The sequence below is a fragment of the Rhinatrema bivittatum genome, chromosome 10 (assembly GCF_901001135.1).
Source record: "Rhinatrema bivittatum chromosome 10, aRhiBiv1.1, whole genome shotgun sequence".
Classification (NCBI taxonomy): Eukaryota; Metazoa; Chordata; class Amphibia; order Gymnophiona; family Rhinatrematidae; genus Rhinatrema; species Rhinatrema bivittatum.
In genome coordinates, this window is record NC_042624.1 from 66,427,571 (window position 1) to 66,439,946 (window position 12,376).

The 12,376-nt window shown below is 41.3% G+C and overlaps 1 protein-coding gene across 1 annotated transcript in view; it reads right to left on the minus strand.

Moving 5' to 3' along the window:
- Positions 1-4,958: 4,958 nt before the first annotated feature.
- TOR3A (torsin family 3 member A) overlaps positions 4,959-12,376 on the minus strand; it is a 37,929-nt gene continuing 30,511 nt past the window's right edge. Inside the window, exons 5-6 of the mRNA XM_029618165.1 lie at positions 9,687-9,811; positions 4,959-8,171 (exon numbers count right to left, since the gene is read on the minus strand). Coding sequence (XP_029474025.1) covers positions 7,921-8,171; positions 9,687-9,811 — 376 coding nt within the window. The 3' untranslated portion in view covers positions 4,959-7,920. The remainder of the gene's footprint in view (positions 8,172-9,686; positions 9,812-12,376) is intronic.

Consider the following 12,376-nt stretch of genomic DNA (forward strand, 5'->3'; position numbering starts at 1 on the left):
TTGCTACTACTGGGCCTCAGACCAACCAAAGGAGAAGCCCCAAATAGGGGCTATACAGGGAGGAGGGCAATGCTAAAGCTTGGCCCAGGGCCAGCAATGGTCTAGGAATGGCACTATCGTTTGGCCTCTTCCCCTTAAAGACATCTACCCTCTTCAAGCAGTATGAGGAAGAGTGTGCTGATCCGACTGCACGGTTTCAGGCACTTCCAGGGCTTAGGATTGGTTCCACCCCCCCTAATGAAGACATTAAGGTGCCATTTTTAAATCCTGGTATGATGCCCATACACAAGAACTCAGTGACTAGTCTCTGCATTTGTTCCATCTGTGCCCTATAATCTGCCTTCTTTCTCTGAAAGTGAACTTTTTAGTTTTTTAGTGTTTTTAGTGTTTTTTTAGCTTTTTAGTGTTTGGGGGGATTTAATTGAAGTATTTTAGGTATTTATTTCATTGGTTATTGTTTTGTTTATAAAATGGGTGACTTGATCCCAGTTATTCTTGTCGAAAGCCTCATTATTTTCCTGCAATTGAAGGGTGTATTAGGTCCTGTTCTTAGAACACTTCTCCTTCTGCAGTTTTTGTCCATGATATTGATCAACTGCCAAGCTATTTGGAAGAAACATCCAGTTCTTGTTGATCTTCTGAAAGATAAGTGTACAGATCTGCTTTGTAGCACTGAAACTTAGCTGCTTGATACTGGTGCTGTGCTTTTGAATTGGCTATCTTTGCTTTCTTATTGTTGGTTTTTTTTTTTTTGTTTGTTTGTTTTTCTCAGCCTAGTTCGAACAGAAGGGGAAGATGGTGGCCTCTTAATTGTTGCCAAAGATTCTTTATGGCTCAACTTGATTCTGCTCCTCATCTTGAAGCTTTGGCTCCTGCTGCCACATGAGAGGTTTACAGTCTGTTGAAAATAGCATTTCTGTGCCATGTATTGAAGGGGATTGTCAGACCCATTAGACTGCATTAATTATCCAGTTTCATCACCACCATTTCTGGCTAAAGTTTTGGAAAAGGTGGTGTTGAAGCAGCTACATCATTTTGTTCATCGATTAAAATTTTCTTGATGACTTACAATTTGGTTTTCCAACAGCGCATATCTGGTTCTACTAGAAATATCCACCATTTGTGATATGTTGAACCATCCTATTTTACTTCACCGATTGAAAGAAATTGGTTTATCAGCTATTATATTAGATCCTTGGGTCTAAGTCATCCTTATGCAAATTGGAAACCACTATACTGCAGGATTTGGCATTATCTGCTATTCTGTTTTAATATGCATCTCTTTCTAATCTATCAGCTTCTTGCAGACGACATCCGGTACAGACTATATGTCAACAACATAGTTTTATTTTCCAATTTGATTTACATTTACTGATACTTTGACAAAGATATCTGATTGCCTTTGTGTCATCAAAACGACAAATTATTTTTTGTCAATTTCCACCTCTTGACATTCCTTCTGACTTTCACTTTGATGGAGCAAAGATTGATTTCAAATTCAAATTTAGGATTTTGCTGTATAAAACTTTGTAATCAGGTTAAGAATGTAGTAAAAAATGTAATTTTATAAGCTGCTTGTTTCTACAATTGAAATCTTTCAGAAATTGATTTGAAGATAATGTATGCCTTGGTAATTTTTATGTTTGACGCTGCAATGCTTTGTATGTTGGTCTGCCTAAGAAGTTAGAGGCACTGCAAATAGTACAAAATACAGCTGCAGGAGTTATTACTTATGCAAAAATTTGACCAGATTATTTCTGTTTTGTTTGTTATAATGGCTACCAATTAGAGGGCAAATCAAACTTTAAGACCATTTTATTTGTTTTTAAAGCTATTCATGGCCTGGAAGACAGCTGTTTTAACTCTGTGCTGAAGATTTACCAACTGGTTCCCGTTTTGAGATCTTTCTTTCAGAACCTCTTGGTTTTACTGTTTTTTGTTTTGTTTTTGTTTTTTTTAAGAGAGGTCCGCTTCCCAGAATCAAGGAACAGGTTGTTCTGTGTGGCTGGTCCTTGCCTTTGGAATAATCTGCTGGATGACTTTAAGGCTGAAGAGTCTGTTAGGGTTCAAAAAATGCTTAAAATGTATATTTTGTAGCATCTAGTCAGATGAATCCAGAACCAGTGGCTTATGCACCTCTACCAGCAGATGGAGACAGAGCAAAGCTGACATCACAGTATGTATATTCATGCAGAGACAGCCTGCCAGTATTCTCCATCTCCAGCAGATGGTGGACATGTATCTCCCTGCTGGGAACTGCTTCAAATTTTAGAAGGAGTAATAAAAGGAAATTTAATTTCCCCCGCTCTCCTGCAGTGATACCAAATGGTCCCTCCCCCAGTTGGTGATTTCCGAGGTCCCTCAGATGAGTGCCACGGTCCGTTAGCTGGATTTCTCAGCCTGCATGGACTTAGCTGTTAAAGCAGTTGAAAGGCAGTGGGTTCAGGAAGCTGAGCGCAGCGGTGACTGTATATGCCCTCTCTACCCACAGCTGGAAACAGTCTCTGTACTCTGAGCTCAGGTAAGGCTTAAAAAAAAAAAAAAAAAGAGAGAGAGAGAGAAAGTAGAATGGTTGTTTGTAAGGCTTCTCCTGTTTCCTTGCTTGGCGCACCATTTCGACGTTCATTCCTGCCCCCAAGGGAGGTTAAGGGACTTGTTCTGTGCATTGAATTTCCGAGCTACAGGCCTTGTCTTGCTGGGAGCCATTCTTCTGAGTGACTCCAGGGGCAATATAACTGCGTACTTTTCCTTCCTTTTTGCCAAAAGTGATCTCAGATTTTCACGTGAATCAGTCCATTTCCCTGCCATCTACAAATAGGGAAAGAGATGTGGAGGAATATCGCTTGCTGTGACCCTTGGATATCAAGAGACATACTGTGAGGTATCTGGGGGTTTCTAAACCTTTCCTGAAGACGGATCGTTTGTTTGTGCTCCACGGTGGTAGTAAACAGGGCGAGCCGGCTTTGCAAGCTACAATAGTTTGCTGAATTAAAGAGGTGGTCATGGCCACGTATGTAGATACTGAACAGCCATTGCCTAGACAGGTTAGGGCTCATTCCACTAGGGCTCAGGCAGTGTCATGGGCGAAAGTTAGATTGTTGTCTCCCGTCAACATTTGACAAGCTGCGATGTGGTCCTCCTTAAAATTACCTTTTCCACGTATTATCATCTGGATGTGCAGGCCCAAAAGGACACATCCTTTGTACATGCGGTTTTGACTGGACCGTGGGCAGCCTCCGTCCCTGTTTGAGAGTAGCTTGGGTACATTTCACTGGTACTGGATTCATCTGACTAGTCGCTAAGAAATTAGAAATTATTAATTTACCTGATAATTTCCTTTTCTTTAGGATAGTCAGATGAATCCAGCTTCCTACCCTTGGCTGCTGAATAATTGTGCTATGGTCCTCCTGCATGGCTACATGTTCCAGGGGTTACTGGTAAGTGCTAGTGCAGTCCCTAGACTAGTGTTAATACATTCTTTGTTTCCTATTGGCTAAGTACTGAAATGGTTATCTGTTATTGATCAAGTTTTTGCTAGTCTGGCCACAGTTGGCTTTTGAAGAGAATACTGGCAGGCTGCTGTCACTGCAGAAGTTTGTATAATGTGATGTCAGCTTTGCTGCATCTCCATCTGCTGGTAGAGGTACATAACCACAGGTTCTGGATTCATCTGACTATCCTAAAACACAAAAAGGAAATTATCAGGTAAGTAGAAATTTCTCATTTGAGCAGGCTTTTAAAGACCTGATTTGAGTTTGCTATTTATTTAGGGACCTTCAGTTTTTATTTTATTTTGACTGGGAATTTCAATGTTAGAACAAAAAAGAAGTCAGTAGAAACATGAATTTTCTACTTACTTTTCGCCTATGTGTTATATCAAAGTCAGTTTTCCACTGATTTTTTTTATAATGTTGAAATTTGCAGGTAAAATAAAATAAAAACTGAAAATGAAGGTCCCTATATATATATATAAAAATCTGCTTGTGGGCTGAAATGTAGCTGATTTTGTTACAAAACGGTGCTATTTATTTTATGTACATTTGTTTTATCTTGTTTGTCTATTCTTATAATTTAATTGTGTTTGTAGGACTGTGATAGCATTGGCTATAAATATTTTAAATAGTGTATATTGAGGGGCCCACCAGAACTCAATTTCGGGGGCAGGCATTGGGGGGGGGGCAGGGCCCAGGTCTTTATAAATTGACTTCCTGAGTGGGTACATCATACTCCCTCTCTAGCCGTTTTCAAATCCAACTTAAAACTCACCTTTTTGAAGCTGCTTTTAAATCCTAACCATTTTTCTACAATAAACGCACTTCCCATAGCTTCCTGTTTGTCTTGACTAGACCGTCCCTTCTCTGTGGAGCTTGGAATCTCAATTGTCCAGCACTGTTGATGTTGGTTGGTGCTTTAGAAATGATAAATAGTAGTGAAAGTAGTAGACTGGGCAGCTAGGATGGAAGAGGGGTGATGCCCAAAAGCCCCGTCAAGCTTTTTAAAAAATGATTATGATGATAAAATAAATTATTTTCATATTCTATTATGTTCAAATGTGCCAGGGTTTTAGCATTATGCTGGGGCAAATACCTTGTTTGCACCAGCCCTGCTCTGGTTTCTCAGCTCCACTCTTGGACGTTAGTCCTTGTGCTGGACAGTTTTCTTTAGGACAGTGAGTTGATGTGCAGAAAAAAGTGTTGTACCACAGATAATTTTTTTTTGTTTGTTTTTTGAAGGGTAGAGAGTAGTTTCACTTACACAATGTCCTGTTTGAACAAAGCTTTAGGGAAGAATGCCAGCAGGACTGCAATCCTTCCTCACACACGCTCCTCTGCATTGAGCAATCTGGTTTTGATTACAAAGCAGGCCTGAGAGATGGAGAAAGGTGGACTGCTGCAATATCCTCTCTCAAACTGACCTGTGTCCCCAGAGCTTGCACTTTGAATAAACTATTGCAAAAGTAAAACAAAATAAAACCTTTAATCTTCATAGTTCATGAATCTTACTATATAAAAGAATCAGGCACACATCAGAAAGAGGCAACAAAAATACAGAGTACAATTTAGTAGTCTGTGACATATAAGTAACATAGACTCAAAGTCAGAAATGGATAGCGAAAACCCATGTTTGCAGCATAAATTTACTTCAAGGAGTATGCTGTGGAGCTAGGCTTTGAATCCTTTCGCTGGTTAGAAAGATGTATGGATCCCACTATCCTAAAAGTGTGTGGTAATGGTAGTACTTAACAATCTGTGAGGGTTAAATTAGGAAATGTATGATTTTGAAAAGGAAGAAATGGACACAGAATCTGCTATGGTAGAATCTTATATCACATAATTTAAAAAATATATACATATTTTTTTTTTATCTTAAATGTCTTATTTTGCATTGAAAATGTTTGCTGTATTTTAGGTTGATGTTCCCATTTAATAGAAACTTAGGCAGGCAAGCTGACCAGCCAGATCAGCCATAAACATATTAACAGGATGAAAAACATCTTTTGTCTTCTGTAAAAGAATTAGCAAAGAGAAGATCCATGGATGATTTGGTGACAGCAGTAGGTCTGAATTCAGCTGTTTTGCATAGACAGGACCGGCGCTACTGATTGTGCAAACTGTGTGATTGCATGGAGCGGCACACCCGGGAGGGCGGAGCACCAGGAGCAGTGAGAAGCCTCTGCAGCCGCTGATGGACTCAATGCCACCGGCGGCAGAAGAAGACAAAGATCCGCATTCCAGATGAAGAAGAAGCAGCTCATTTTGCGGCTTCTCCTTATAAGCCAGCTGACCAGCCCGGTGGTAAACCCTTGCGGTGGTAGCACTTCCTGTATGCTCATCTTGTGCATTGTGAGGGTTGAATACTGCAGGACCGGCTGGCACACAAGGAGGAGCCATAGGAAGGAGTTCAGCAGCAGTGCAAGCTCTCTTATCTTCTTCCAAGGAGTAAGGCACAGGTGGTGTCGGTAGCAGAAGAGGAATAAGAGACCCGTGGACTTTGCGTGTGTAGAGGTTTCTTGTATGTGTGAATGGGAGTTTTGGGGGGGGGGGGAGGGAGGGATGGTTGTGTGAGTGTATGTGTCTGAATGGAAGCCTGCCTGCCTGGGATGGTGTGTGTGAATGGGAACCTGTTCAGGGGGATGGGTGTGTGAATGGAAACTGGCATGGGGGTATGTGTGTTAATGGGACCCTGCCTTGGAGGGAGGATGTAAAAAAAAAAAATAAAATTATGCCACCCCCACTAATCCACCTCAAGCTCAGGGTGACTGGAAATCAAAAGTTTTCAGGTTTGGAAAGCGGGGCATTTTTCCCTTCTTGCTTTAATTATTGGGTGTTTGATGTGTCTGCTATTTTGAAATATTTTATTGCTGTTTGGAAATTTTTTAAACTTTTTATGAGTTCTTAATTATTAGGTGGTGGTCTATTTGTCTTCTATTTGACAATATTCTTTTTATTGGTATGGTTTATTATGATTGATTTTATATTTCTTGATTTTATTGTTTGATACACATTTTTATTTACACTTTGTTCTCTTTATTCTGTATTTGGTGACTGAGTTTGTCATGCATAAGTCAGGTGTAGTTTTCTATGTAGTAAATCGGAACAGACTGGTTTGTTCTGCTTTTCTAATTGGAGGTGTTTTAGGGCCTGATGTAATATTTACCTTTTCATAGATAGGGTTGTTCCTGTTTGAGTGCTTGCAGTTAGTACTGTTGTGTTATGGGAATTTTCCTATATTGCTATCATTCAATTTATTCAAGGTTGTCCAAGGAACAAACCCACATCTAACACACATTACAATAGGCCTAATGCTATATGGGTTCCAAGTTTCTTTTTTTGCAGGGTTTTCTGGGTGGCACCATATCAGTGCATGTTTTTCTGTACAACAAACTGGCGCCGGCTACAGGACCCAGCCAGCACCAATCTTGTGTACCAGTAGGTGGGGCAGGAGCACCTGGGGCTCATTCCTGAACATAGAAATTATGGACCTGTAGATGAGGTCAGATATGTTCATGGGAGAGTTTCAATTTTGACAGTTTGATTTGTAGGAGGAAATAAGGCTTTTTTCAGCAGTGACGAGATCTGGGACAGAGTGTGAGACTGACAATTTCTATAATGCGTTGGTTATCGGGGGCGACAACAAAACATTTGTGTTTAAAAAAAAAAAAAAAAAAAGTGGGGGGAGGGAGCACAGCACTTTTGCGCACAAGGCAGCAAAAATGTTAGCAGCAGCCCTGTGAACAGAACATGGATAGGTTTGTTTAACAGGGGGAAGTGTCTGTATGGCATTAAGTGCAAAGCAATGGCTCTGCACGGAGTGAGCACCAAAGACAGATTTTAAGTAATGTGCTTACTTTTTCTAGTTATAAAATAGTATTAAAATGTCTTGAATATATAAGCAGAAAGGATGCCAAGTGATTTTCTTTCTACTTTTGGTAGGCTGGTGTATTTAAACACAGTAGCAGGTCACTGTTATATTATACTAAAAATCTATCCACTGAAATTAAGAAACCTTGGCCTGCCATGCTTGCATGGCTCTGGCTCCACCTTCCCTGCGGTTGCTGTGCTTACGGTGAGCTGAAATTCTAGATGGGGGGAAAAAGCATTTACTCTGCTCAAGTCACTACACTGTCCCTTAACACGCCAACACTGTCCTTTTACCACAGCCAACATCATTCTGGATGGGACTGCTTGGGCACCTCTATTCTCCCTATTATGGTGGAGGGCATTGTAGGAGGCCTCTGAGTGTAGGGCTGCACTTTCTCCTCTTCATGTGCATCCCATCAGCAGCAATGGAAGCTGCCCTGCAACGTTCAGTGCTTGTGCCAGGCGCATTCTAGTCTTCTTGTGATTTCTCTTTGTTTATACAGGACCATGGCCTTGGTGGCGCTGATTGTTGTCACCCAGGGTGTTCTTGCCATCTGTTCTAGGGCAGAAAGTAGTTGATGCGCTGGGAGACAGACTTACAGCCCTGGGCAGAAAACAGCCTTTCTTCCTTTGGAACAAATACCATCATGCTGGCTACTTCATCTAACATTTCCTGGGTGTATGGAAGTCCCTGAGAGGTAAAGACATCACGTGCGCACAGTTTCACATGTCCATACTCCAGAGGTAGAAATGGCACAATGAAATCCACCAGGCCGCTGGTAAAGAGTTGGCTATGTGCAAAACCACTGCCTGCAGAGATTAAAAAAAAAAAAATTAATTATTTGTTTGGAGATCTTAAGCTGGTTGCTAGTGTATGCTTTAACATTTTATTTCAAACTCTTCCCTTTCTCACCAGATTCAGCAAGTTGGAATAGTAAGAAGCTTGAAGCTGCAGTGGCAGTGCTATGTAACATGACATTTTTAGAAAAGCGAGTGGGTGCTGTGGGCCAGTGTTGTACTATGCAGCCCTAGTGCTGGAATATCAGAGAAGCTTTACTGGGCTGTGGACTTGCAGGTAAGGACTGAGGAACATTGGTAGGGTTGCAGAGGACTTGTACTCTGCCAACCAGGAATGTTTCAGGTCATTGATATGAGGCTCCTGTAGAAACGGATGTAGGAGTGCATTAGACAAACTACAGTGGAGCTCAATCCCTGACCCGCAGGAGATGCTGTTGTGAAATGGTGGCAACCACTCCTTTACATTATTAGGTTTCTGACCCAGGCCAAGTTTTGATACCTGATGATAGAGAGAAAACTAAAATATGAAAGATGATTTTATCAATCCACCAAGGAGCTTGTGAAACATTGGCAAAACTGTATAAAATGTATTTTTTTCCTCTAATTGTAATTTTTCTGGTACATTTATAACTTGCCTGTGCTAAACCAGATTCTAATTAATGATGTAATGGTAAAGATTCCCTAGGCCTGCACCAACACTAAGTAATGTAGTCCCCAGCATGACTACTAATAGTTGCTAACAGATGTACTCCTGCCATCCAGTGATCAAGTCATAGGAGTGAAAAAAATCCCAAGTCGGGACTTGGACAGATATCAAACCGAAAAGACACATGGGTTTTACTAGGAATAAGTGACAATCAACTGCCATGGAGCAACTCCTGCCCATTCAGCCACCCTAAAAACATAAGAAAGCTCTGCAAAAGTGTTTCCCAGTCTCTCATTGTTCAGGATCTCCACCATAAATAAGTATGAGATAGGTGTGCATAGTATTGATCTAAGAATAAGGTTAATGTGTATATTTTGCCTTCTGTGACAACCCCATCTGTCTTGGTGGGCAATGGGGCAGAGGGTGATCTGTCTCAGAAAGCAGAATTTGTAAGCACTTCTCCTTAAAAGGGCATATTGAGCTGACCCACTGGTTCAATGACAGAGCTGCACACTGCCATGCAGAGGACCTGGGTTAGAATCTCAGCTTAGGTCTTCCATTCCTTGGGTAGGCTGGGGCTAGTAGGAAAACAATCCTCAAACAGCAGTGATGCCAAGTGAGCAGGTGCTGGGCTTGTGATTGCAGGAATTCAAAATGAGCATGTGCTGTTACTAACTGCCTCACAAGGCTGACGTCTGTTGGTGCAATGACTGGACTAAGTGAGTTGACAGGGGATACAAAACAGGGGAATGAAGGCTCATTGTGTTGCAGCCCAACAGTGGCTGGTTCTAATTGAACTGGATGCCCAAAGAAACAGGAAGAACTTGATGGATCAAAAAAAAAAAAAGAGAGGATGTATACAAGCCCTGTGAATGCAGCACCTGTGGCACTTGACATTTCAGCTCTTAGGGGTCGCTCCAAATCTTCCAAGGTGATCTCTCCTCGAGGCCGATTGGCTCTCCAGAAGTTCCATGCCACCTCATTAATGGCACTGCTTCCGATATTGCTGCAAAGGAGAAACATCTAAATGAACATTGACTTCTGAGTGGTTTTAGAAGATAAGATCATAAGAAGTTGCCATGCTGTGTCAGACCGAGGCCCAACATCCTGTTTCTAAGTACCTGGCAAATACCCAAACAGTAAATAAATCCCATACTACTAATGCTAGTAATAAGCAGTGGCTATTTCCTAAGTCAATTTGATTAATAATAGTTTTACTTCTCCAGGAACTACTCCAACCCTTTTTAAAACCCAGCTGTGCTAGCTGCCTTAACCACATCCTTTGGCAATGAATGCCAGAGCTTAATTCTGTGTTAAGTGAAAAATAATTGTATCCAATTTATTTTAAATGTGCTACTTGCTAACTTCATGAAGTGCCCCCTAGTAAATAACTGATTTACATTTACTTTTCTAATCCTCTCATGAGTTTATAGACCTCTATAATATCCCCCTTCAGCCATCTTTTCTCCAAACTGACCTTTTCTCAGCAGGCTCACCTTTATCCACATGTTTATTAACCCTGTCAAAAAAATGTAGCAGACTTATGAGTCAAGACTTCCCTTGGGTAAATCCATGCTGGTTGTGTCCCATTAAACCATCTCTGTCTATATGTTCTTGATTTTGTTCTTTAGAATAGTTTCTATTATTTTTTCCTGGCACTGAGGTCAGGCTCACTGGTCTATAATTTCCCAGATCATCCCTGCTGCCCTTTAAAAATATTGCAGTTACATTAGCCACCCTCTAATATTCAGCTACAATAGATTATTTTAATGATAGCTTACAAATTATTAGTAATAGATCTGAAATTTAATTTTTTATTTTTCAGAAGCCTGAGCTGTATACCATCTGGTTAGGGTGAGTTGCTACTGTTCAGTTTGTCTATCTGGCCCTTAGGTGTTGGAATGGGGTAGGCTACAGGGGCCATGGCCCCACCGAATTCTGGTCCTTCCTGCAAAATCACTGCAGGAGATGCAGGACTGGATTGGCAGGCAGCAGCTATTCTGCTGCAAGAAGATGAGTTGTAATTTGTAGCCTGTATCCTCCACCTCTGGCCCAGACTGCTGTAAACTACATTGGATTCTGTACGATTGCATGGTTCAAACCAGCAATCAGGCTGGGCAGTAGAGGACGAGGATGGGGCTGAGGCACATTCTCCTCTTCCTGCCACTGATCAATTGGGGAAGGGGATCCTAGGTGTGGAGAGAGAAAGGGAGGTGGGGCAGAGCAAAAGAAAAAGGACGGGGGTTGGGGAAGGAGTAAAGGGAGAGGGAGGGTAGAGGAAGACAGCAAGAGGGGTGGGGCAGGAGAAAAGGAGGGGTGCAAAAGAAAGGAGAGTAGGGCTTAGTGGGCTTGGCCTCCCCCCACCCCAATCAAAAAGGCAATCTGCTGCCCCTGATCTGGTCTACTACATCTTCCAGCTTCATCATGATTTGGTTCAATTTATCTGAATCATCACCCTTGAAAACCATTTGTGGAAAGGGTATCTCCCCAACAGCCTCATTAATAAACACTAAAGCAAAGATAAAGGTATGACGACATAGAGAAGGGATAAGGTTCCAGATCAGAAAACTATTTCAGTTCTTGATATATTGCCAGAAAATTATGTTCCTTGTTATTTATTCCCTCTTCTGGTCCTACAGGAACTTCTCAGCAAAGAGCAGCTTTAAAAACTCACAGATTCCAGATGTTCTCTGACAAGCACTGAATCAGAGTCAGGGAGAGAACAAACAGGAAAGAGAACCACAAAAGTTTTCAATGTTTGTTGTTTTTTTTTAACTTTTTAATTAACAGATTTTCCAATATTCTGGAATATAAGACAGAGTAGATACTGTGTCAGTAAACCATCAATAAACATTACCAACAACAACAAATAATGACTCTCCCTTTAAGCAGAACAGTGAATAACCTTCCTGGTAGTAAGCATGATAAGGGCCCCAAATATTTTGAGACCTGAAGTTTTCATTTTTGGAGGCAAAATGCAAATGTTCTATATCTGCTATTTCCTTAACTTGATCCCAGCAATGATGTAGCCCAGGACTAGACTTCCAAAAGGTGGCTATGGTAAATTTGGCAGCCAACAGAAGCTGACCTACTAAGGGTTGATACTTCCAGAGAACCATAGAACCCACCGACCTACCAAGTAAACTTAGTGTAGGAGTAATACCAATAGGGAAGCCCAGTATATCAGCAACTTCCTGTGTAACTTGACTCCAAAAATAATGCACACTGACATTGCCACCACATGTGCATATATGATCCCACCTCACCACAACTACACCAAACACAACACTGTTGCATCCCCTTATATCTTCCCATAAAGGGGCATCCGGTTGGTCCTGTGCAACAGCTGGATCATAAGTTCCACCCATTTAATACAGAAGGAGCTATATGGTGTGCCACTAACCAAATGTCATAAGCAGTCCCCAGATCTGTGTTCCATTGCTCTAACAATTTCTGAGATGTTTCTTCACCAAACCTAAGAAGGAGTATACACCAGTCAAGTGCTGATATCCCCTTAACAAAGGCATCGGGATCACCCAAATATCTCTTCAATTTAGACAGAGACCCCAAT